The sequence below is a fragment of the Pavona decussata genome, unplaced genomic scaffold, assembly GCF_977016875.1.
Source record: "Pavona decussata unplaced genomic scaffold, jaPavDecu1.1 SCAFFOLD_272, whole genome shotgun sequence".
Lineage (NCBI taxonomy): Eukaryota > Metazoa > Cnidaria > Anthozoa > Scleractinia > Agariciidae > Pavona > Pavona decussata.
The window spans coordinates 1,397,739-1,424,394 of NW_028145674.1; the positions used below are offsets into that span (position 1 = coordinate 1,397,739).

General features: G+C 38.2%; 2 protein-coding genes across 2 annotated transcripts; both read right to left on the reverse strand.

Moving 5' to 3' along the window:
* Positions 1-3,453: 3,453 nt before the first annotated feature.
* On the reverse strand, positions 3,454-6,315 carry LOC146455650 (pyroglutamylated RF-amide peptide receptor-like). The gene is made up of 4 exons (XM_085093980.1): positions 6,176-6,315; positions 5,456-5,723; positions 4,668-4,913; positions 3,454-3,980 (listed from the first exon to the last, which is right to left on the reverse strand). Exons 1-4 carry the CDS (start codon positions 6,286-6,288, stop codon positions 3,621-3,623), a joined length of 987 nt encoding a protein of 328 aa, XP_084950106.1. The 5' UTR covers positions 6,289-6,315; the 3' UTR covers positions 3,454-3,620.
* An 8,456-nt stretch (positions 6,316-14,771) lies between these two features.
* LOC146455651 (pyroglutamylated RF-amide peptide receptor-like) lies at positions 14,772-24,142 on the reverse strand. The gene is made up of 5 exons (XM_085093979.1): positions 23,956-24,142; positions 22,470-22,613; positions 21,718-21,985; positions 17,827-18,069; positions 14,772-15,704 (listed from the first exon to the last, which is right to left on the reverse strand). The coding sequence occupies exons 2-5, from the start codon at positions 22,580-22,582 to the stop codon at positions 15,291-15,293; spliced, it is 1,038 nt and encodes a 345-aa protein (XP_084950105.1). The 5' UTR covers positions 22,583-22,613; positions 23,956-24,142; the 3' UTR covers positions 14,772-15,290.
* Positions 24,143-26,656: the final 2,514 nt, after the last annotated feature.

Genomic DNA, 26,656 nt, shown 5'->3' on the forward strand with positions numbered 1-26,656 from the left:
CTGATTGGTTCATAGCGCTGTTTGCATCTATCATGATTTGCCAGAGAAATTACTTCTGTTCTGGTTTTTTGTCACTCAAATAAAAACCGCTGTCAGGGATGATACGCATTTGTCAAATAAAATACCTTCAGTTTGCGCGTGATAAGTTCTGTAGAGTTCCTATGAGGATGTATCACAGCATAGTAACGTTCGATAGCGATAGCAGTCAAAGTGAAGACCGAGGAAGTCGCTCCGACCCACGCAACATTTCCGCCTGTCAGTAATGTACATAAAAGTCTTCCAGTGATTCCCTCCGGGTGGGTTGAAGTGTGGCGTAGAATTACAAGAGGTATCACAAATGTCGCGTACATGATGTCCCCTACTGCCAGGTTGACAATTAGATAATTTATGGGAATCCTTCCGGCTTTGGTAAAGTAGAAAAGAACAATATTGTGAGGGCCATAGGGTTATGACTTCCAACCACTCTCACGAGTAACCGTATGTCATCGTGATCAAAGGCGAAAAACGCTCAAACCTTCGCGGAAAGGCTTGCTACACAGGCTACGCATTGTCGGAATCGGTCGCTATAATTCTTGGAAACTCTTTTAATAAATACGCATATAATGAAAGTGAGGGTCTTGTACGACCTTAAACAGGCTAAAACATTTATAGAACTTACTTTAGGAAAGTTTTTTAATGTTTTTCTAATAACGAGTATGTAAACGGCGAGCCAACGAGTGACAAAAATTGGTCCTCTGGAGGTGAGCGTGTTGTCATTGATATTCCGGGTATGCACTGAGCTTTACAAAACAGTTTACAATATACTTAGGCGTCCTGCTAAGTGGGCAGCACCCACTAAAGCGAAGGATTGTAGCAATATCCCATCATCAGCCGTAAAATGAAAACAAGCTCTTGAGTAACTGCCGGTTGGGATTTTGCGAAGTGTTTTAAAAATCGCGCTCTATGCTTTCATTTGACGCTTTATTAATTATCAAGAGACATCCTGACAGTCACTCTATCATGTATTTTATTTCTCTGTCTTTTGACATAAGATTTGTTGTTCTGTTTTTTATTTATTATTGACAATAAATTAACATATATCTCTTGGTTTGACCATCCTTGACAAAAGCCTTGTTTGAATTGAATCTAAGATCAATCATGATCATGTGCGCTCAACGTGACTATACATATATAGAATCCTTCTTAGGATAACACTCACGTAATCAGGCTATCACTTTAAAGTGGTCATAAAAGCCAATTTATCTTCGTTTATCCCTAGATGGAGGCGTGGAGTGTAAGCATTTAATTCAAGCTTTCGTGGCTGTTTGTTTATCAGTCAGGCAAAGTCAACTTTAATTCCTGAAATTTCCTGAATTTCATTCGACAGCAGTTTATTTTGGTATGTCACTGTTAACAAAATTTGTCTCACGAATGCGAGACGAATGTATATCGGAGCTTTTCTTTTGAGCGGTGTTTGAAATTGGTTCTCACCGCGTCTTAGGCAATTCTGACGATATTTCGAAGATTCTTGAGAAATGGAGAAATCCAAGATTGTCGATCTAAGGTGCCGACTGTCCTTAAATTATGACCTAATTTCCACCCGTCATCATGTTTAACGAGTTCAAAGGCAACAGGTTGTCTTTCATATATGCGCCATATTACATTACCATAGTCTTACCCATATCTAAACGGGCTAAACGAATTCTGCCCTCGCGATTGGTGACTTTGAACCTGAATAACATTTTTAATATTTGTGCATACGCATTAAGACTTCGTTACATTTTCATTATTTTCATTATATAGGGAAAAAGTTAATGTGTTTGATCAGTGTTCAGTGATAATCGCATGTTACCATCTCAGCTGTGGATGGCCGAAGCCGTAGCCGCCACGAACACGAAGATTAAAAGCCACAGGATGAATGCTCTTTTATTATGGAAAACGAAATACAAGGGAGGATGGATTAATAACAAGTGATTCAACTGAAATTAAACAAAACAGAAATAAAAAAATTCTAAGAAACATCAAAACCGCAAAAGCAATGGAAAAACTACGTGAAATGAACAAACCGAACTATACAAATGAGCAACTTAGAGCAATACTTACTAAATTGTGGCGATAAAAACTTGAAAGTAAAATGAAACGCCGAAGAACGCTAAACCGGCTTAGCAGAGAGAACAACAGCTTGAAGAAAACGACGCAATCCAAAACCTGTAAGAAACCACGCTTGAAAAAATTCAGCTGATATACCGACGCGATATGCAAATGTAATTGGCACCGAGTTCCTGTGAACCTGAATGAACTAATCTTTGACAGGCCGTTTTTAAAGAAAATGGAAATTCGTATTTTTCAATAAAAAAATTGCTTTTCTTATACACGTAGTATGTTTTCAGTTTACATTAGTGATTAGTGATTACTTTTTTACTGAAGATTTGGGAAGTCCAAGACGGCGGATAAAAGATGACCACCATTTGACAATTATGATGTTATTACCACATAATGTGACGTCATCACTTCTTGTTGTTGTCCTAAAAAAAAACATAGCTTTAATGGTCGCTGAGTTATGGAGGGAGGGTGGGGGTTGGGTGGGGCGGGATATGCTTCCCCCGGCCCAACAAGGCGATAAAAAGCCCCGTCTGGATTGGATTAACGTTTTAAGAAATTTTGTTGGGGGTAGGCCTCGGGATCCACGCTATCATCGACACGGAGTGCTGGAGCCTATCGAGACTGTTTTAACAGGAAGCTGACTGCTGTCCTTATTATGCATTTAAGATGCCGTGAAACACTAGCTTGTAACACTTGTGCATTGTAATTGGTCATTGCAATACTTTGCCAGAAAATGAAGGAGGCCTTTACTGGATATTCATTGATTGTTAGGAGTTAGTTCTATCACACTAACTTTATTTGTCACATTTTGAACAATTTTACAGTGGTATTTTAAATATTACAGCAAGCTAGTGTTCTAGATGTATACGTACTGGATTAACTGGCACATCTTAGATAACGTATTTGTAGTGTTTGGTTTCAGCCTTCTTTCATCAATTGTACATTTTTTCTCCTAGAACTTTGCTGAACATAGCGTAACTCTAAAACTTCAGTTGATTAAAGATCTTCCTTACTAAAGCTATGTTTAAACAAAAACACTTCTACCATTTGGCGACCAGAATTTAAGATCAATCAATTTTGTGATTTTGAGAACAGTATATAGGATAACTAAACCACATAAAACGGAAGGCGAAGGATTTAAAAAAAACCCTCTTTAAGATGGCAACCGTAATTCAACATGAATTTCTGAGAAATACACCGCAGAATTTTAACAATTTAAGAAAAACGAAAAAATTTCATTTGGGACAAGATAGAAAAGTTTGGAAACAACATAAAAACAGCCAAGTTTTCTTTGTGTGGCTTGGCCTATGCATGGATACACCACAGTTCAAGCAAAAATCTACTTTTAGAGTTCTTTATCGGTCTTGACGAAAACAACACCAAAAATAAATAAATAAATAAATAAATAAATAAATAAATAAATAAGTAAATAAATAAATAAATGAATGGATAAATAAATAAATAAATAAATAAATAAATAAATAAATAAATAAATAAATAAATAAATAAAGGGTTAGGCGTTATTTCTCCCAAACATATCACTCCTTGGAATTTGTTAAAGCTTTGCCAGTCGGTCGGCTGGAGATGTTGTTGGCCATCTCGATGCCCAGTGGTTTCCTTGAGGGAAGAACTCTTGCAGGAGATGAACACGAACAGCAACATAATAGTATCTTTATCTTTTGTCTGAATCGTTGGCTTATGAGAGCATATGCAAAGGGATTGGCAGCGGCATTAAACATCAGCATTGTATGAGCAATGGGAATTGCATAAGGGCTGAGCTTGTAATTGCCAAAGAACTCTGTGCAATGGAGTATGGCATCAGTATTCCAGCAGATTCCAAAGATAGCGCTGACTGTTAAAACCATCAAGGTGACTCGCTTCCGTACCTTTAAAACACCCTGTGTAAAGACAGATGCCATTCAAAATGGTCATATTTGTGCAAGAGCCTTTTTCAGTATACAGCAGTCTTTGAACGTTGAGGTTTATAGTTCCTATTAAATTTAGGTAGCTACATTGAGTAAATAGAAACGGTATTCCGACAAATTCTCATATTCCTGTCATATGGCATCCGACGGGGAACGGTAGTTCCGTAAATAATATTGCTTTTAGCTCTTGAATTTCTCAATTCTAGAATGACATGCGGTGGATTGTACTTTACCTCTGGGAGAAATACAAACTTCCCTCAAAAGGTCAATGTTTACCATGCTGAGAAGCCCACTGTTTAAGCAAGAGTTTCTTTGAAGTACTTTCTTAGCAACGTAATACGGTCCTCAGTCTTTTGACGGTTGTTTTGGGTCAATGTTATTGTAATGTATTTAGTTGCAGAGCTAGAGGAGTCCTCAAGACACAAACAAACAGGCCTGGAAGTTTTGAAATAAAAGAAGACAAGCAAGCAAGACAGAGGGAACGAAAGCAAACGAGGAAGCACATAAGTAAGTAGGAAGCGCGAGGGGTGATCCCCTCGCCCTCCCTTCGGTCACGCTTTTCGCATTCAGTCCCTAGCGTGCGAGACGACTGGGGGCGAGAAAATGCACTGTTTCATTCAGGGCTTGTGAGCACGACGCAACTTGAAAAGTGGATATTACCTGTCGCTGACATGACTGTACATTATGATCATGCCGTTTGAACCACAAAGTATGCACGACTCTGGAGTATAAGCCAATCATCAGCGCAGAGGAAATAAAAGTGTAGGACAACCACCCCAAAATGTTAGCCCTTCCAATCCACTGCTCAGAATACAGGCAATATATGTTATCCTTTACATATGTCACTCTAAAAAACTGCGGGATATTCAGGACCAACGAGAAGAACCAAGAGCCAAGAACAATCACCTAAAAGAGAAAAAGAGCACATAATTAAATTTATTTCTTTCGATTAAGAATCGTAAAACCAAAACCATGAACAGACAACAATAGCGCAATTAATCAATAAGCGTTTGAAGAGAATACATGTAACTGACGTCAAGTCTTAAAAAAAAGATGCGAGAAAGACACTATTGGTTTTAGTTTTGTTTCTCTTTGGTTAAAAAAGTGGCGCAAATTTGGAAACAGATCGCAGATCTTAGCGATGGAAAACCACACCAAACGCGAAATTACTTTTCCGACACTCAACTGAAAACTGCTCCAACCGGTGGCAATGGCTTGTTGTAACGCCTTCATTGTTCAAGTACTCAACGCAGTCAGAAGAGCTACAATTAATAAAGCCAGTTTTGTGCTGTCGTCATTCAGTTGACTGCAAAGTTTCTTTTTATAATGTTTATTCAATATTTAGCAAGTGGCTGGTTGGTGTAAAAATTACCAGTTAGATTAAAATTGATGCGACCTTGGAAATTCAGGCGAGTCGCAAACACATTTAGATGGGTGTAGTGTCAAACCTTCAGTTTGCGCTGGGTTAGTTTTCCTTTGTTGGCATAGGGAAATAACACTGCAAAGTAGCGTTCAAATGCGATGGCGACCAGAGTGAAGATTGAAGAACGTGCTCCGATCCATTGGAAGGCGCCGTTTCTCATCACACATAAAACTTTTCCAGTAAATCCATCTGGGTGGGTGGCAATGTGCATGTAAACCAGCTCCGTTATATGAAATGTTGCGTAAATGATGTCCCCCACTGCCAGATTGACAAGCAGATAATTTATGGGTATTCTATAGGATTAAGTGATCAGACTGTGTCAAATAATACATAAATAAAAACCGAAATCCCTTTAATCCTAATTCTTACTAAAACCGACATGTGTTGTCCTCTCTGCCCTGCTGAGGTCGTTAACTTTTCATCCCTATGTAAGATTGACACTTTTCTTTTTGACAATGAACCAAATGCAAGGTAAATTAATTTAGGGAAAGAATGTTATAAAGTTAAAAAATAACTTGTTAGCCAAACTAGGATATCGGTTGAACTTTATTTCTCAATGTTTTTTACGTCAGTCATTGAAAAAGAGAAGACATTGTACTGTGATATAGTGTTTCTTCTTAATTCAGTGTTCCAGACCCTGGCTGAGAAAGTATTCGCTGACAGGGTTTGAAAGTATTGTGGTAACTTGTCACTGTGGTTCTTATCAGCAATATTGTTGAGTTTCGATATTCATATGTGCATGTACCTCATTTCCCGATGTTTCTTTATGATGGCACAGACCAGAGAGTTTCCAATGATACATGTTATGATGAGTATGGACGTCACTGTTGTCATGGCAATATCAGCTGATCCATACATGATTGAAGGGTGTCAGTGTCAGTCACGTAATCTTTATGGAAAAAACGAAACAGATCAAGAAAGAAAAGGGAAACTGTCTTCATGAAGAAACATAATGAAAAGGAAAAGAGCTAAAAAAAAATGCAATGCAAGTATTTCAGTGATCTCAAGAGCCTTTATGATAGAATTGATAGAAACATGTCTAAGCCTTTTAACTTAAAAGCAGGGCCTTTTGCGTAAACTCGCTAATGGTGCCACAAAGATAAAACTAAAGTGTTTTTCTAGGCAGCTCAAATGAAAATTTCCTTGGTTTCCACGACGTGTTCGTGAATTTGCATTTTTACCGTATAGTGTGTTGAAAGAAATGTCAAAATTCGGAAATTAATTGTTAAGAAAGGCTTGTTTAATTTTCACCTGTGCTCACAACAAGCTTTACCTTCCATAAAGTCTTACATAAATGGACGGCTCTCTAAATCAAATAACCTTTCACTGGATTTGAACAATCGTAAAACGTTCTTGTCAATTGTCGTGTGAGGCTTGAGAATTTCATAAGGTGCTTTATAATTTGCCGGGGCGTTTCTTCTAAATTTTTGGCTCACTATCAAATTACCGCAGGTTGTTTTTCACGTTTCGTCAATTTGGGAAAACCTTTGTTTACCATTCTCAAGGGACGTGTCATACAATATTCGTGGAGAAAAGTTTGTGTTGACCAAGTGCTCCACAAGCACAAATTTTAAACGCTCATGTATTTCGGGACACAACCAAACATTTTTCCTGTTATCAAGTGGTCGACGACTCGCAAGCTGTTTACAAATTATTTCTTTCTTTCGGACAACAATCTTTTTCTTTTAATCTTTTTCCTTATTCTACGTATTTCAAGCTTTATACAGATACATTAATCGTTTCGATAGGACAAATGCATTTGGAGAACCTATTTTTTTCATCCACGACTATTTTATAGTCTCAAACGTCATCGGAATTCAGCGTTATGATCTCGCACGATCGACAAGACCAGGTTGTTCAAATATTTTGCGCGGCTGACGCGTAAGCAGTTCGCTTCATATGCATTAAAAATGTATCTAACCTCAGAACGGAGGAGCAATTTCTAAGGTTATTACGTCCATGCGATAAGCAGACTTAGATAAATGCTACTAAAAAGAAATTGTGAAGCTCGGCTTTTAGGTTTGGCTATTCATTCATTTCATCCACAAAAATAATTTTGTGAGACTTTGCTGAGAATTTCATGAACTGCTTTGAAACGTTTTCTTCTAAATATTTTACAGTCGACCAGCAAATTATCTCAGCTTATTTTTAACGTTTCGTAAATGAAAGAAAACATCTGTTTAACCATTTTCAACGATGTTATGAATAATGTTATGACAATAGTTTTGAAAGAATTGGAATTGAATAAAACTCTTATTCACTGTCACGTTATCACCAACTCTCGTGCGTTCTTGTCAACTCTCATGTAAACTAATCAACTTTCATGCGCTCTCAGCAACCCTCATGCGCTGTGATCGACTTATCAACTCTCATACGCTCCCACATGATCTCTTATAAGCTACCATCAACTTTAATAACTCATCAACTTTCGTCTGTTCTCATGTCCTCTACCCAACTCCTAAAGCGTTCACCTTAATTCGCCAGCGCTCCGATTGACTCTCACACGCTTTCATCAACTCCCATACCCTTTCTTCCCTTTCGTCAACCTACGTCCACTTTGGCAATCCTCATGCGTTCTCTCGACCCTTTGTGCTCTCAGATTCTCATTTAATTTCCTGAACTTTTCAAGATGCACTATATATCGCGTATTGAACACTCTTATCAACTCCAATGCTCTTTCATCATCTCCCATGCGCTTTTATAAACATTGACTTTCCTCTAGGCGTCAGTAGAAAAGTCAGATAAACATACAGCTCTGAGCTGTAATTACAAGCTCACTTTTGCTTTTTCAAAGGATGCATTTTGCTCAGGTTCAAGGTTGGTTCAGGGTGTTCACTTGTGTTTAAGATGTTTGAACCGATCATTAACCCCACAAGACAAAACTAATATTATTTTTCTTTTCCGTTCTTAATAGACTCCGTTGACGTTAATTATACTCACATCGAAATAGTACTGAAATTGTTCAGCAAAAAGGGGTTTGTTTAACTAAACCACTCACACGTAGGTCTCTCTATTAAAATATATATATCTGTTTCTTACCTTCGCACTTTGAAGTATAAGGTGATAATGTCGATCTGTCTGTTGCTTATGTTAACAGGATGTTTTTACCTTCAGTTGAAGGTTTGACAACTTTTAACTTTAACAGAGAGATAATTTGCCGTCTTTGCTAAATTTATGACGTCATGGTAAATTCTTTAATTACTTCGACTGAGACAGACTTCCGGCAATTTATTGTCTATTCCTGATACTCCTCGGCTCTTGTGCCAAACGCGAAATTTATTATAGTTTTAGCTGCAATCGAAACGGAGCAAAGAAAATTTGACGGAAAGAAAACTGAATTGTTGTTATGCCTTTGGACATCAAGGTTCAAAATTGTAGACCTATGAAGTTTTCCCTGCCCAGACGCATACGTGACGGAATAAATAATTAACCCCAAACAAACCCACTCTACGGCGATGAACATTAGAAGAGCACAGCTGGCAGCAGATCGAGAATTGCACATTCGAGAAATTTGTCGTGACCAGTAACACGGGATAAAATTTATAAGATAAATAAAATTATACACCAGGAATACAGCAGGCAAGAGGTAGATACTGGCGACTGCAGTGGTTCCTTTGGGGAACCACCCTAAAAAAGGAGGATGTCGCTAATGGCAATCCCTTTAAAGATCGACCACTTACTTAGGAAGCTCCCCCTTAGGAAAGGACAAGTAAGCTCTCCTTTAGGAAAGGAACTTAAAACAGAATTATATTTAGCAGAACACTGTAAACTTTCTTGAAACACATAATCAGTGACTAAGGATGGCTTTACGCGTTGTCGGAATTAGTCGCTACGGTTTATGGAAACTGTTTAGATAAAAACACATATAATGAACGCGTACCCTGCGTGCAGACGTCTCCTATTTCCTTTGTTGTACACGGAAAAGGGACGTCTGAGTGACGGCGTCGCTAACCGTGTTCCAGTATCATGCTGTTCGGGATTTAAATTTCGCATAAATTAGGAAACATTATCCGCCAAACAGCTAAAGTGCGTCCATCTGCAGCGTGTCGTTATATGTTCATCTTGAGCTGGTCGCTCAACAATAGCAGGTTTAACATGACAATTGTTTGGGATTACAAACGTAAAACTCGTGGTTTTGACAAGAATTCAAGAAAGCGACCTAGCGAGTTATGATCGGTCAGTAAAGAAACTAAAATTATCTAATGGATTTAGAATTCTTCCTTGAAAGCTTTACAACTGCAATCTTGGATAATTCTGGTGTCTAGTTTTTGGCAAAGTCCGGCTACGTCGCTTCTGTAGTTTTCGAAGGCGTTTTTTACAAATGTGACAAGATGTTGTGCAACAAGATGTAGGATGCCCAGCAAACTGATTGTAGACATTAAATGCTTCACGACCCTGCGCGAACTGTCACCTAATTTTCGATTGATGAAAAACACAACAAATAATCGCTCATGTTTTGACTTGATTGGAAAACCTAGCCTGTGTAAAGCCGCCCCCTGTAAAAAAACATCTTATTCTTCCGCTTGTCAACGATATTTTTATCCGTGTTCTAGACAATATTAGACGACAACGACAACGGTAACGAAAACGTCATCCGAAAATATATCTTTATTTCACCTGTGCTTCTTCGCGATTATTTCAACTCGCTCAACTTTTACAAAAATTGCGAACTAACCAGGAACCAAATTTGGTAGAAGCGGCGTACAAGTTAAGATAGAAAATGAAAAATTCACCGTCGTCCGTTGACGTTCTCCACAAAACCTTAAATGTGGTGATTTCACGTTGTAATTTTGCAAAATGTAAAACGCACGTACAGAGCGATTGTTTTTGCTCATTAAACCTATTATTTTGCGGTGTTGTCGTTGCCGTCGTCGTTGAATTGCTTAAGCTCCCTTATAATTTCTACAAAAAACACACAAAATACAACTCATTTCAGAAGTCCATCTGTTGGGCACACGAAGGTGACGACTAAAGAAGCACACGTCAACCAATTAACATAAGCTATTTGCATGATGTAATGATCAGAAGTATCAGCCAATCATATAATTTTCCACAGATCCTTGAAAAAATCACGTGACTTCTGAACACAATTTTGAACGGTCAAACAAAAACGTCTCTCTCCCCAATTTTTCCTGAGGGGAAGGGGCGGCTGTACACAGGATATGAAAGCGAGGCTCTTTTACAACCTTAAACAGACTAAAACATCTACAGCGCTTAATTTAGGAACGTTCCTTAATGAGTTCCTAATGACAGTTTTGTAAACGGCAAACCAACGACTTACAAAAGTTGGCCTCCTGGAGTGAGCATGTTCTCATTGATATTCCGTGTATGCACTGAGCTTTCCAAAACAGTTCATGATATACTAAGGCGTCCTCGTAAGTGGGCAGTGCCCACTAAAGCGGAAGTGTTTTAAAAAGGATTGTAGCAATATCCTATCAACAGCTTTGGAGTAACTACCAGTCGGGATTTGGCTCACTAAATAAGATGCGTAAACAGTTCTTGTAGAGGCTGACCTATAATTGGTCATCGACCTTTGAATGGTTTCATATTTATTGATCTAAAAATTTAAAGGCCGACGACATTATCGACCACGAAATTGTTTTCCTGAAACTTTGAAACCACGGAGGTGATCGGAATTCTCTCCACTGTTTTGCCTCTTATGTCAATGATAAGAGCACAAAATACAACTTTATAAACATTACATTAACGAACGGCCAGCTGCCTCACCACGACTTGTGTTAAATTATTCGCGGATAAAACGGGTATTAGGATTTCTGGCCTTACTCACCCAGATCTTCAGCTAATGATAAATGTTCCCGCCAGAGGCTACTTGCTGAGAGTGACGATAAGAAAGGATCAACGAATCAAAGGCATAGACCTATCTCACTCGGCGGCCATTTTGAGTCTCAGGAGGATAAAAAGCTTTGTTTTTGCACGGCTAGCATCGCACTGAATTCGCGTCTGGGCGAGGCTTGCCATGCAAAAACAAAGCTTTTTATTCCCCTGAGAATCTAAGACATCTGGGTTATTACTCGGGCCGTAAGGCGGCACGAGTAAGTTTTCGGTCGCGTTATCAAATTCTTTTAATTTTTTGGGGGGTCGCGATGGTCCGGAACCCATTTTTAGACACGGTATACCCCTTAGGGCATCCCACGTAATTATAACTCGGCACCTTACGGCCGGTAAACAAAGAACGCGACCGACAACGTAACTCATGACACGAAGTCTTATGCGTTAAGGTTACCCGGGACCTTCAGAGGTGTCTCGCGTTTAAGCGATGTAGCGCGTCCAGTTTAAACTGTAGATACCTAAACCCCTACATCAAATTAAAGCTTATAGGGCTGACTATCAAACCATACCAAGAATTTTGAAATTAAATAAATTGTCGAATTTTTCGCGACCTCTAATTGCGAGCGTCCGAATCACCTTTTTAAGGCTACAAGTCTAAGTGAATTTTGTTTTTTGCTAATTTAATTTGCTCCTCAGTTTCCTGACCCAAAGCGCTAAAAAAGCGTGTCTGCGTTTTGCCATATTCAATCGCAGTGAAAAGTTATAGAGCATTTTCGAAATAGGATGAAAAAAATGTGGAGTAATCGTACAAAAATCACTCTCGGAGAAAAAATATTTCAAAAGAAAAAATTCGCAGACACGTTTTTGTTGTTTATATGTTAAACTAGCTACTGTCCAAATTTGAAGGCAAACGAACAAATTCCTTTTGAGTTTTAGCTGTTTGAAGTGGCTCCTCCAAGTGAAAAAAATTTATTCGAGAAAACAGCGCTAAAAATTCGGCAATTTATTATATTTCAAAATTCTTGGTTTAGTTAGATAGGCAGCTCTATAAGCTTTAATTTGATATAAGGGTTCAGGTATCTACAGTTTAAACCGGACGCCCTACATCGCTTGGACGCGAGACACCTCTGAAGACACCTCTGTTTGAGAACATTGATCGCGTAAATCTGCCATGCGTGACCAGCATTTTTCAAATTTGAACGGAGCTTTGAAATTTACATGTCAGTTTTGAACATTGCAGGCGAGAATTCAGAGTTCCTGTAGAAGTTTCCCTTGTCTATCGATGGTATAAAGCTATGAATTTTTCTGTACATTACAGTATTTCAAATAACAAGGGTTTTCAGAATATTTAAAATCTTTTTTTTTTCAGTTGATGTATCTCTTTCGGAAGGATTTCTTGAGAAATGTTGACGATTCCATTCAAACGCCGGACATTTCAAAGAGGAATTCGAATATTCATTTCATCTCGGAAATACCGGTCATGCGTGAGGTCGATTGACTGTAAAATCAAGTTTGATTTTTCATTTTTCGGAGGCAGACATTACGTGCAAGTTGCGAAGCCCGTACAGACTACAGAGTCTATGACCGTAATTCCCGCTAGATTCGCTATGAGACGTTCAGCCCACACACTGCGTCAAATGACTCGTTTTAGCGATACTCGACCCTCAAGTTGGTTCGACACACTCTGCAGACGTCATTTGCACAATTTTCTTTCTTAGCGTGACCTCTTTTTACAGTTTTCAGTCAGTTCCTTTCGATTGCCAATGCAACTTAGTGTTTATCTGACCTTTATTCGCACGCTCCGGTTTCCGGCTGCCATTTGACAGCCAGTCGGGTCGTGGATTTTAGCTGTTTGCGTATTAATGAGGGGGTGAGACGAAATAAACAATGGACTAGCTGCAGGCGCTTCCTTTTCCTGTTTCCCTCGCGTCGCGCACGCCCGATTTCGCTTCTCCCTTCCCTTTTCTAGCGCCTGCCATGCAGGCTAGAAAGGAATGTGATGTTAAAACGCATATTTTTGTTTGTTTTTTTCCTTATATCTTTTTTTCATTCGGCAAAGACCACATGGACTAAGGGCCCCGGAAGTGATGACATACACTTTCAAAATTTCCATTTTCCCACTTTTAACTGAAACGAAACGATCAGAAAAACAAGCAATTAGACTTATGGATAGATGAGTATTGTTTCTTTTTGTTTACTACCTTTATGTTTCTGGTGAAACAGTGAAATAGTAATGGTAATTAAGCCGGACAAGTTAACTGATTATAATAAGGGATAATACACATTTGCCAATAAAATACCTTCAGCTGTGTGCAGTAAGTTCTGTAGGGTTGCTAGGAGGAGATATCCGTCGACAGCAAAGTAACGATCGCTCTAGATAACATTCTAAGTGAAGATCGACTGAAGAGATCGCTTTGACCCACAAAAATTTTCCACCTTTCAGTAATGTACATAATAGTGTGGTTACACATACCAAGGTAAATAGCATTCCCAATGTAAATAACACCAAGGTTAACTCACCGCGGGAATCACGTTACCGAGGTGTATTTTTTAGCAATATAGTTTACAATGCTTTTCAATGCATACTTGACAGTAGATTACAATACTTAAGACATGCAATACTTTACACTACTCTACAGCAGTACAGACTTTCATTATACTACACTTACATGATACATAATTGCAAAGCCGTAACCGAAGAAGACCAAAGAACTTAAATAAGATCTAAAAAGACTAGATTCAGTCCAAAATGCGTTGGTTAATGATTTCATTAACCAACTCATCCCCCTCTCAAGACTGTATAAAATATCCCAATGGCCGCAATTTGAGTAAATGCTGTATACCAATGAACAAGTTTATGTTAGGGCCCACTCCGTCTATGTTAAATAAGTGAATGCCTGATTATGAACCTTCTCCAAGATGGCAACCATAATTCAAATCAATCTATGTTAAGTAGAGCAGAAAGAATTAAAGACAGTAGGAAAATAAACTGTAGAAAATATATCAAGACAACAGGCTATCCAATGTAGCTCCAGTCAGAATAAGCTGACTTCCGGAAAACAAAACAAAATCATAGTCTAAAATTATCCAAACTTACAGTCGTTTTTGTAATTTGATGTATATCGTAAAACTAGATCATGCACCAGTAAATTTTCTGTTTTCTCGATTAAAGGTCGGCACACACGAAGCGACAAGTCCCTGCGACTAGTCCCCGCGACTAGTCCCCGCGACTAGTCCCTGCGACTAAGTCCCTTCGTGTAAACTACCCATTTTCATCAAAGTATTTAGTCGCAGTGATCAAAATTTGGTTTCGGCGACTTGTCCCACGAAATCAAACATGTTTTGAATTCGTGGGACAAGTCCCCGGGACTTGTGCCCTCAAATTATGCTGGTCCCTGCGAGTGAGCTGTTCTTGGGACAAGTCCCCGCAACCAAATTAAAATAAACCAATGATTGATCAGTATTTTAGGTCCCATAACCCCTTACGAACTCCGTTTGAAGGTGGCAGCCGATGGTGAGGTTAACTATTGTTTGTATTAAAGGCCTTGCTTGAAAAGCGGCTGTTTTTCTGTTCTGAATCAGTAGTATACGGAACTCTAATGAAAAAAAAAAAAAAAAACCTTTTCCAAATTGTTAATGACTGACTAATTTTATAGATCGAAATTGTGCTGTTTTATTGACGTGTAAATGTTTTGTGGTTTTAAAATTTAGTAACTTCGGTTTCACTGTTCAGGACCGCTCCTATTTCGTCGCTACGCATCCCTGAACTTCAGTTAAAGCGCCCTTAATTTTTCTATTTCGATGTGTAACAGGTCCCAGCGTGTAAACCCTTCAAGGGACTTGTCCCCACGACTCGTCCTATCGTGTAAACCCTACAGCGGACTAGTCCCTGAAACAAGTCCCTGCGACTAGTCCCCTCGTGTGTGCCGACCTAAAGCAAGGCACGAGCAAAAAAATGCAAGATTTAATAACAAAACATGCTACATTTAATGCAAATATTGTTTCTTCAGTCAAAGCCGTGTGATTTTTTCGCTGGCAGGTTGGAGAAGGACTATTGAAGTGAAAGAAAATTAGAGTGCAGGGCTGGAGTTAGTCAAGTCTGGAGGAGCAGGGGTAATTTTTCCTAAGTGCGTCACTCTGTGGTGCTTGTTCCTGTTTTGTTGGTCGATCGATTGACTGGTGCTTTTGGGCATCTCGATATCCTTTGAAGGAAGAGCTTTCGCAGAAGAAGAACCAAAGTTGCAACACAACATTTCCTTTATCTTCTTCCTGAATCTTTCGCTTATCAGAGCATATGCAAACGGATTCACAGCGGCATTGAACATGAGCATTGTGTGAGCAATGGGAATAGCATAAGGACCAAACTTGTAAGAGCTAAAGCGCTCTATGTAGTGGACTATAAAGTCAGCATCCCAGCAGATTGCAAAGATGGCGCTAACAGTAAAAACCATCAAAGTAACTCGCTTCCGTACCTTCAACACACCCTGTGTACAGAAAGATGTCATTCAGTATGGCCATATTTGTGTAATATTAATTTAATGTTTCGAGATTTACATTCAGACGTAGAAGGATAAAATGTCAAATAGAAGAAAGATCCTGGCAGTTAGTACGCAACTTAAGCAGTTGTGGAAAGAAAGCCTTAAAAAATTCAGGTTTAAACGGGATTCGAACCCATGACCTCTGCGATGCTGGTGCAGTGCTCTACCAACTGAGGTATCAAGCCAACTGGGAGCTGGTCTTACTGAGAGTTCGTTATATACCCGTAGAGGATGAATAAATAAATGTAAATATATGAAATAACATATATTTTGAACTGCGGATGAAAAATTTAATAGAAGAAAAATCCTGCGAGGATCTTTCTTCTATTTGATCTATGTTTCATATATTTACATCCATTTAAAGATAAGATGTATTTCTTATTTAAATCAAGGGGGCTAAGTTAAGGAAAGCGGAGCACTATCCGGAAAAAAAACGTTTAATTTCCCTTACATTTTTACATCATCTGCATGTCGTCGGGTCGTGGCCTGGTGGTTAGGGCGCCGGACTTGTAAGCCGGAGGTCCCGGGTTAATGCCATTTGGGAGATCAGTGCATGTTGAAACATGTTTCAATTAAAAACTATTTGAGGTCCGATCTAAGACAATGAAATTGATCTTATAAAAACTTTTAAAAACTAAATTTTCGGTCATGTTCAATTGCCTTCGTTAGAGTTTGTTTTAGATCAGATTCAAAATAGTTTTTAATTGAAACAACCAATCGTTAGCTCTTGAACAGAATGTGATGGAATACAGTTAACATTTGGGGAAAAACACATCCTTGACTTGGAAGACAGGGCCACGTTTATTTTTACCCTGAAAATAAGCCCACTGATTATCCAAACATGTTCTTTCGAGATTATTTTCTCGAGGATAGGAACACAACAGGAGCGCACGGGAAACGACTTGAGAAAACTCACACTTATCTCAAGATGCTTTTGCAGCCGGGCTCAGAGGAATGGTGATATAGAACACTTGTGCCAAACATTACTCGGACTGTTTAGTTTAGACCCGCCGGAAATCTGTTACACCATGAGTAGTATCATGGTAAAAGCAAGGAACCAAGTAAGCAATCAAGCTCCCAAGAAAACAGCCAAAATGCAAGCACACAAGTAATTAGGTTTTAAAGCAGGCGTATGAAAAAGTAAATTACACGTAGGCAAAAGCAATTTTCATTCAAATGACAGTAATTATTCTACTTTTAGGTTACCCGGGATTTTCAGAGGTGTCTCTCGTTTAAGCGATGTAGCGCGTCCAGTTTAAACTGTAGATACTTAAACCCTTATATCAAATTAAAGCTTATAGAGCTGACTATCAAACCATACCAAGAACTTTGAAATGAAATAAATTGTCGAATTTTTCACGACCTCTAATTACGAGCTTCCGAATCACCTTTTTAAAGCTACAAGTCAAAGTGAGTTTTCTTTTTTGCTAATTTAATTTGCTCCTCAGTTCCCAGACCCAAAGCGCAAAAAAAAACGTGTCTGCGTTTTGGCATATTCAATCGCAGTGAAAAGTTATAGAGCATTTTCGAAATAGGATGGAAAAATGTGGAGTAATCGTACAAAAATCGCTCTCGGAGAAAAAATATTTCGAAAGAAAAAATTTGCAGACACTTTTTTGTTGTTTATATGTTAAACTAGCTACTGTCCAAAATTGAAGGCAAACGAACAAATTCCTTTTGCGTTTTAGCTCTTTGAAGTGGCTCCTCCAAGTGAAAAAAATGTATTCGAGAAAACAGCGCTAAAAATTCGGCAATTCATTTTATTTCAAAATTCTTGGTTTAGTTGAATAGCCAGCTCTATAAGCTTTAATTTGATATAAGGGTTCAGGTATCTACAGTTTAAACCAGACGCGCTACATCGCTGGGACGCGAGACACCTCTGAAGACACCTCTGAAGGTCCCGGGTAACCTTAAAAGGCAAGTGCTATTAATGGAAAATTAAAAAAAAAAGACTTTGATTCGTATTAGTCCTTTATAAAGTATTGAAATGCACCGATTTAATTTTGATCATTATTTTTGTCAACACGACGCATATAGAGTTAAGGATAATTGCAGTGCTAACTCGTACCTGCTGTTGAGGTGTGAGTATATTCTCGCCTTGACGCTTAAACCATAAAGTGTACACGACTCTGGAGTATAAGCTAATCATCAGCGTAGAGGAAATAACAACGAGGATAGAAAACAACGTAACACGAGCCTTGAACATCCGCAGGCTAGACACACACTTGTTGGTTTCCTTTACATGCGTTACTCTGAAGAAATGTCGGAAACTCACAATCAGTGAGAGGATCCAACAGCCAATAATAATCACCTAGGAAAGAAAAATATTTAAACTTGTGAGGTCTAACCACACACAATTACAACAATTTTTTTAGTCAAATAATAATAATAATAATAATAATAATAATAATAATAATAATAATAATAATAATAATAATAATAATAATAATATAATAATGATGATGATGATGATGTTGATGATGATGATGATAATAATGATAATAATAAAGAAACTCATTAAAAAAAAGCTTTCGACATCATCAAGTGATAAATGTTGATCACGAACATCTGTCACGTGGTCGAAGGTTAAGGTTTAAGGAAGAGGTGAGGCGATGAATACGGCTCACCTCTGTAGAAGCATGCGGGTGGCATGAACATCCACAGTGTTAAATAAGTCCCAAACAGTTTTCCGACGGATAATTTTTCCCGTTTGTAATAAAAAATGATAGATAAATAAATATGAAAATAAATAGACGCTCCGAGAGACAGACAGAGAGACAGATCTATAGATAGATAGATAGATAGATAGATAGATAGATAGATAGATAGATAGATAGATAGATGGAATCTTTTATTTTCATACGGCATTTTATCAAATTAAAATATACAAACTATTAAAATTTGTTTTGATATATAGACGGAAGGATGGATGGATGGATAGATAGATAGATAGATAGATAGATAGATAGATAGATAGCTAGCTAGATAGATAGATAGATAGATAGATAGATAGATAGATAGATAGATAATTTTGTCTAATTCAATGTGTAATTCAAGTAAGTCTGTCAAAAATAGTAAAGGGCCCTTAGTTTTCATAAAAAAGTTCATCACAAATATAAAGATTATCTTAAAACTACAAGATTCCTGTAAGAATTGATGCAGACATTGAGACATTTCAATTTAGATTTAAAGGTCCTTAGAGATCGGTCCAATTTTAAATAATCTGGCAGCGAATTCCAAATTCATCTTTCCTTTCCTTTAGAATTGACATGATTTGGTGCCATGTTTATTGTGCCCGTAATAATACAGACAAATTTTGGAATTTATCAGCTGACAATAATCAAAACATGGCTCAAACGTGGAATGATAATCGTAATGCGCTAGGATAAAAGCCTTGATCTTTCGAATAACCCACATGCCTCATGAGACCTTCTCTTAAATATATGTGAGCCCGATGAAATAAATTCATCAATTTTCACCCCCCTTTATTTTATAAATGCCATTTATAGAGAGGTAAAGGTCTTTCAGCGACTGTCCAAATTTTGCCTTGATCCAATTAACGTGTTCTCCGTTTTTGGTATGTTGGCGAAAATCAGCCCATTTTCTAGAGTTTCATTTGGTATGGAAGTTCCAGTTGAACACTGCATGAAGTAAAAGTCATGCTGCTGTCAGCAGCATACATACTCGTCGTTTGACGGACAAAGTTGAAAACAAACGTTACGAGCTATCAAATCATAAGTGAGGAGACTATTGACAGAGGTGATGGCTAAACTGGAAACCCGAGTAAACCCGAGTATAGAGTCGGCAAAGCCAAATGGTTAAGAACTGTTGTGACTAGACATGGGATGTGTTAAGAGAGCAATCATTCTCGAGAGCCACCCAAACACTACAATTGGCGAAGTGTTCAGCGATTTTCAATAGGGAGGTGTTTTCAGTGGGAAAAAGTTGCAGGGCTCAGCGAGGAATCCTGCGGTGTTACCGCAATTGTAACGCACAAAGGCCTGTTTAGATAAAAAAGGATATATTTTTGGCATCACCTCGGCACCAGAGAAGTACCAACAAGTGATTAAACAAGTAATGCAGGAGTGAAATGGTGTGGGGAACATTTGGATAAGAGCATTGTTTATGGTTTCGACAATGTTGAGCATGGAAGCAATTGCAAAAGTGCTTTCCAGGCTTAAGACAAAAAGGCCTTAGCCTCCCACAATGAACAGAAAGTCAAAGCATTCACAGAACCTCCTGAATCCCCAAATTTGTCTAAGGTTAAAAGCTTCCCGGGCCTTGTAAATTTCAATGCAAGAATTCAATCTTAGCTTTGCTATTGTTTCTTAACCGCTGAGGAGGTTTCCCAAACATTTTCACTGTTCTGTTTTGGCCCTAAACAGTAAGCTGCTTTCACAGAACTGAAAAGGAATTTGACACGGCCAGAGACTCTGGGCTATTTTGAACGCAGTGATAAGATGGAGATTACTGCTAATGCCAGTCCTGTGGTTTGGGGGCAGTTTTGGTTCAAGAACACCAGGTAAAGAATCGTGTCATATGTCATGCTAGCAGGGGATTTTCGGAAGTTCAACGACGTTATTCCTAAACTGAAAAAGAGGTAGTGGGGCTGCGTGGGCCTGTGAGAAGGTTCATGTTTATCTTAATGGACGCGAATTTAAACTTTGGAAACACCACAAAGCTGTTCATTTCATCTACTCTACTTGTTGTAAGCCTTTAACAAAACTTGAAAGATACATACTTATTCTCCGTGAAGTGATTGACTTTTAATGTTGATATTTTGAAGTCAGTATATCAAAGTGAAACACTGCTTATGCGGTTATGCGTAGCATAGAGAGTTTGTTTGCCACCTATAGGCTACCCTACACGCAAACTAACGAGCAAAAATAACCCTAATTTTGTTGGACCGGCTATAGTTGAGTTACCAGCTCAAGAAGATTCCGCAAATGAAAACTTAACGCCACGCTGCAGATGGTCGTAGTTTGGCTGTTCAGCGGATAATGTTTCTTAATTTATGAGAACGTTTAAAATACGAACGGCGTGACTCTGTCCAGAACGCGATTAGCGACGCAGTTACGCAGACGTTCCTTTTCCGAGTGCAGCAAAGCCGGAAGTAGGAGTAGCCTGCACGCAGGCTAGGGTCATCAGATATTTAGTTAAGACAGCGATAATTATTATATAGTTAGCTGTTTTAGTAATGTCACCGCTGCTCTGTTTACTCTAACCTTGGTTAAGAAATTTACACTTGGACGAAAAAACATAATAAGTTAACTTCAGATAAATCCAAGCAGGATGCATGGCTACACTTTAGTTAGAAAACGAAAAGCCAACCAAAATTTGTTCTTTGACATTTGTTAACGGCGCAGTAGTTGCTAGGATGCAGTCAATTATTCCCATTGAGTTCCCGTGATGTTTTCTAATTAACGATTTAAAATTCGATAATGTTAACTTTAAAACGTATCCATGGTTTTGCCAGCCATGCAGCACATGCGTGCGCGTTTTCCGCACGGTGGTGTCTTTGGTTTCTCTGTGATCCGCTATGATTTCATTTTACCGATCACCACTTTTTTTATTGCCACTAACTATAGTTAAGATAGCCTCCCACGCAGTTGTTTTTATGAGACTTAATTATCTCCTCCCCACAAACCTAAAGTCCCCTAAAAACGACTGCGTGGGAGGCTATATTGAAGACTGAAGTAATGTAATTGAAGACTGACCACTGTATACACTAACAATAGGCAAGGTGTAAGTGTGACCACAACCTTGACCTGGTAGATAAGGGGGTTTATGGTTTCTAAGTGCTTGTTAGGGGAAGGAATTGAAACGAATATTTAGTTAATAAGGTAAGTAGGCCATCGTAAAGAGATTCGAGAGCTGAATTACATCATCAACTCAGTTAATAAAACCAAATATGCATTTTCTGTTAGGTTCAAATGATGTGCACTATGTAGTGACATACCTTGAGTTTGCGCATGGTTAGTTTTCCTTTGTTGCCATACGGATATAACACTACAAAGTAGCGTTCAAATGCGATGGCAACCAGAGTGAAGATTGAAGAACTTGCTCCAAGCCATTGTAAGGCGCCGTTTCGTAACAAACATACAATTTTTCCAGTCAATCCATCTGGGTGGCTGGCAATGTGCCTGTAAACCAGCTCCGTTATATGAAATGTCGCGTAAATGATGTCCCCCACTGCCAGATTGACAATCAGATAATTTATGGGAATCCTATAGGATTGAGTGATCAGACTTAGTGTCATTATAAACTGAAATACCTTTTAGGTGAATTCTCATTAGAATCGACATGTGTTGTCGTCTCTGTCCTGCTGAGGTCGTTTATTTTTAACCCCTACGTAAGACTGACACTTTGTCTATTTGACAACCATCCAAATGCGAGGTAAATTGATTTAGGGAAGAGAAATGTTAAGTTAAATATAACTCATTTGGTAAAGGAGGACGTGGGTTGAACTTTATTAATCGATGTTTTGCACGTCAGTCATTGAAACAGAGAAGACATTATACTGTGATGTAGTGTTTCTTCTTAATTCAGTGTTAACCAACTTTGCTTTTTAGCCAAACTGCCTTTTGGATGATTCCATCCAGACCCTGGCTGAGAAAATATTATCTGACAGGTCTTGAGGTATTTTGGTGACGTGTCACTGTGAATCTTATCAGCAATATTGTTTAATTCGGTATTTACATGTCCTTGTACCTCATTTCCCGATTTCTCTTTACGATGGCACAGACCAAAGAGTTTCCAATGATACATGTTATGATGAGTATGGACGTCACTGTTGTTATGGCAATATCAGCTGATACGGGCATGACTGAACGGTGTCAGTGTCAGTCACACAATCTTTAACGAGAAAAAAAAAGAAACGTTAAAAAAAAGGAGCAAGGAACTGTTATGAAGAAAACATGATGAGAAAGAAGAGAAATGAAAGATACAATGCAAGTGTTTTAGATGTGACCTAATGAGCGTTTGTAATAGAATCGACAGAAATATGTCTATTGTTTTTATCAGCAGGGCTGATAAAAACAATGGCCTGATTGGTAAAAATTTAGTCGAGTGCGCCGTACGAACCAGAAGTCAGCCCATAAACAAAAAGGGGCCAATGGACGGTGACATGGTTAAGAAAATTATAGATAAATATGGTCGAGATGGATCCTCTGTGAAGGAATTGAGTCTGGCAGCTTTATGTTGTTTAGGTTTTGCCGGTTTCTTCCGTTTCTGCGAATTGTCCAACATTCAGCTTGACCATTTAACTTTTAATGAAGAGTTTGTAAAGGTATTTGTACAAAAGAGCAAGACCTACGTGTGTAGGAAAGATAACTATGTTTACGTTTCTTGGACGCTGAGCAATTAATGTCCAGTTTCTATGCTCGAAAACCATACTATTGCAGCTGGCTTAGATCTCTCTAGTTCTTTGCCTCTGTTCAGGCCTTTGTCAAAAAAGAAGAGGGGTTACTCTTTAAAAAAGCAGAAAAATATCTACTACTTGTACTACACTACTTGTAGACAAATGTTTAAAACCGCCTTAAAGTGCCCCTGGGACGAAAATTTCATTTTCCATCTTTTTGCATTTTCGTGTAGAATATGACCTTCCTACTCATATTATCAAATTTCAATCATTTGCGGCGATTGGAAGTATTCTTTTTAGCTTTTTATTCGAGATTTCACGGCCGCCATTACTTGGCCTTGTTCCGGAAGTTAAGGCTCAAATTACAGGAAGTGACGTCATTGGCTCAACACGAAAAATTCCACATGGCTAATTTTCATATGGATTCTACTTCATCAACTGTATTCTGCTGTTATTTAGTTCGCAACAATAGTTACAAGATTGATGATAATGTTGCACTAACCAGTCATTTCCACGGCCTACAACAAATGTGTTACAACAACTCGGATTATTACAAATTATGGCAACGTGTTATTAAAATTTTCGATAAGTTAGGTAAGTTAGTACAAAAATGACAACCATATTACATATTAGAAGAGGTATTTGCAATTCACAACAAATGTTTTGAACGCGAGTAATGGAGCCGAAGTAAGCATTTTGCTATATAATTTCTCTGCACAGTTTAATATCATGAGTCCTGAACATCATTCCCTTGAAATAAACGATTCAGAACCTGGCTAAGACAGCACTCACTGAGGAAATTAGAGCTCGACCTTGTGGTAACTTAGCACTACGTACCTCATTACCATCAGCTTAAATTTGCTTTCCATTTTTGTGTACCTTATTTCTCGATTCCAAATCGAGGGCTTCTTAGAGGAATCTGACAAACAAATAAAATGCAATGGCCATTGAAGCACTGGTTTCCATGATGCAAACGTAATTGCTTTCCATTGTGACAATAATATGTTGCAAAAAAATGGAAATTATAAAAACAGTTCATAAGAAGAATTCGTTGAATTCCACCTGCTTCTATTATACGCTTGCAATGAGTTTGAACCTGCATACATTTTCTTCACAGATCGATGAGAAGCCAAACTCTAGCTTCCGCAGATCTTCAAATAGTATACCCTCTCAGTGAATCCGTATAGTGAATTCTCGGTTCTATTCTGAGACTTTCCTGAGAATTTCACGAGCTTTTTCCTGTTGGTTTCGTCCTTATGTTTGATAGTCTACAGCAAATTATTTCAGGTTGTTGGCAACGTTTCAAAAGCGGTTTGTGTTATGGCCAATGTGACAAGAAAATTTCCGAAGGCGTCCTCCGGAATAACATTGTCATTGAAGTTTAAATCAATTTCAGATAACAAGACGGAAAGGATTTATATTACTTAGTATGCCCATTTAAATAACCTTTGTTCGATTGCGTATTTTAAGGTTTTATGTTCAGTAGTGAATGTCATGCGCCCGACTTGATCCTATTCAATGAGCAAAACCTTCCAAGAAACAGCGACCATGGTTCAAAACGAGTTATAGGATAAACAAACCACAACATATCTCGGCGAATGTCTAAAAAGTGAAAAGAACATTCGGAAAGACAATCCACTCAGTTTCCACTGTGTGAAATCACCACGATTAACACCGTTGTGTATGTGTTGTGTCTGTGGCGTGCAACCAGTTGTCAGATATTTGGTAGCAAATTAAATAACACGGGGTATTAAGCTTAATATTTTTATGATTGAAATGCCTTAAACTAAAACAAGTAAAGAGGAAACGGCTTTAATTACCTGATCTATAAGGTGATAAACATCTAGCCCACTGCTGTTGTTGAACTAACCACAGCTATAAAACAGGCTTATTTATCAGAGAAATGAGATACGTTCTGAGTGCACAGGTGTATTTAGAAACGATTAATCAATTCATGTTTGCGGAAAGGCCTCGGCTTCATATTAAAACATATTTTGCCAAGCTATTTTTAAAAAGCACTAAAATGTAGCATCCAATACTTAAGAAGGGCTTAGAGTTTTTAAATTTCGATTTTATTGTTAAATTAAGGCCATTAGTTTGAAGGCAATCCCACGATTACTACTCTATACGTAGACATCTCGTTTTATTGGTCGAGAAACAATAACACTAGTAGTTATTTTGATGCTCCACGGACATGATTTGCAAATGAATAAGAGAACGTCCATCTCTGCATTTCCAATACTATTTTTAAAAACAATGCCCCTTTTAACAACAACACACTTCTCTCCTTTGTTCAATTTTAATCATCAAATCGAATGGTGCTCTTCCTTTGACAATGCGACCAAAAAAGGGATTTATGTAAATTTATTATCTGGTTCAGCGCAACTAGCAGTTAAAAAAACAAGTGTTGATGACTTGTCCTTTTGGGAGGACATGCAAATGAGAATTGACAGCGGCATTAAAAAACATTAGTTTTCAGAGAAATGGAAAGTGTATAACGACTGAGCTTGTAAGAGCCAAAGTGCTCTATGTAATGGAGTATGATGTCAGTATTCCAGCTGATTCCAAAGATAGCGCTGACTGTGAAACCATCAAGGTGACTCGTTTCCGCAGCAGGGAGCATTTCCGGTTTGTAGGTTAAAGAAGAAGAAGAAGAAGAAGAAGAAGAAGAAGAAGAAGAAGAAGAAGAAGAAGAAGAAGAAGAAGAAGAAGAAGAAGAAGAAGAAGAACCTTTATTGATTTAAACCGCTCAGGGAAGCCCCTTCAGATGCAAAAAGCTGTCTGTTATCAATGGGAGCCCTGAGCACAACAATGTACTAAAACTATAGTAAGCATATGCATTACAGCAATACTGATAAGTGTTGAGTTATCCTAAGAACTATGCAGTTTTAACACTTGCGCAAAAATATTGTTGTCAAATGTATAGCAAACTGTATCTAGTAGCAAATCATAGTACCTTAAGTTCACAATTAGTTCAAGTTTGTTAATACATGCTTTTCTCGCACAGTGAGAATCGATGCAAAAATATTTCAGTATTAGGAGGCATTGTCGTTAACAATTATTCACCGAAGTCGAGGTAGAAAATGGCGAATGTCCACAATTACTCAACGACAATGAGGTGAATATTTGTTTTAGTATACACCAAACCAGTGGATCGCGAGTCCCCATAAGACGCTTCATTTGTGACAAATTGGGAAGTGCTCGCGCTCGAAATCCAGAGTAGTGCCGGAAGGTCAACAACGAAGCCATCAGAGTATCCACTGCATGGTTTGGTCTATACCAACTAAGGAAATATGCTGCTTACTCGCTCACCAGGTCAGCTTACAATTCTTTTAAATTGTGCAAAGTTCTTAAATCGGGTTCAATGCTTTTATTTGACGCTTTAAATTATCAAGAGACATTCTGAAATTCACGCTACTATGTATTTTATTTCGTCGTCTTTTAATTTGATAAACACGTTTTATTTTCAGTTAAAAAGCTCAGTAGCAGAAATTAACATATACTTCTTGGTTTGACCATCTTTTCCCTGAAAACCCTT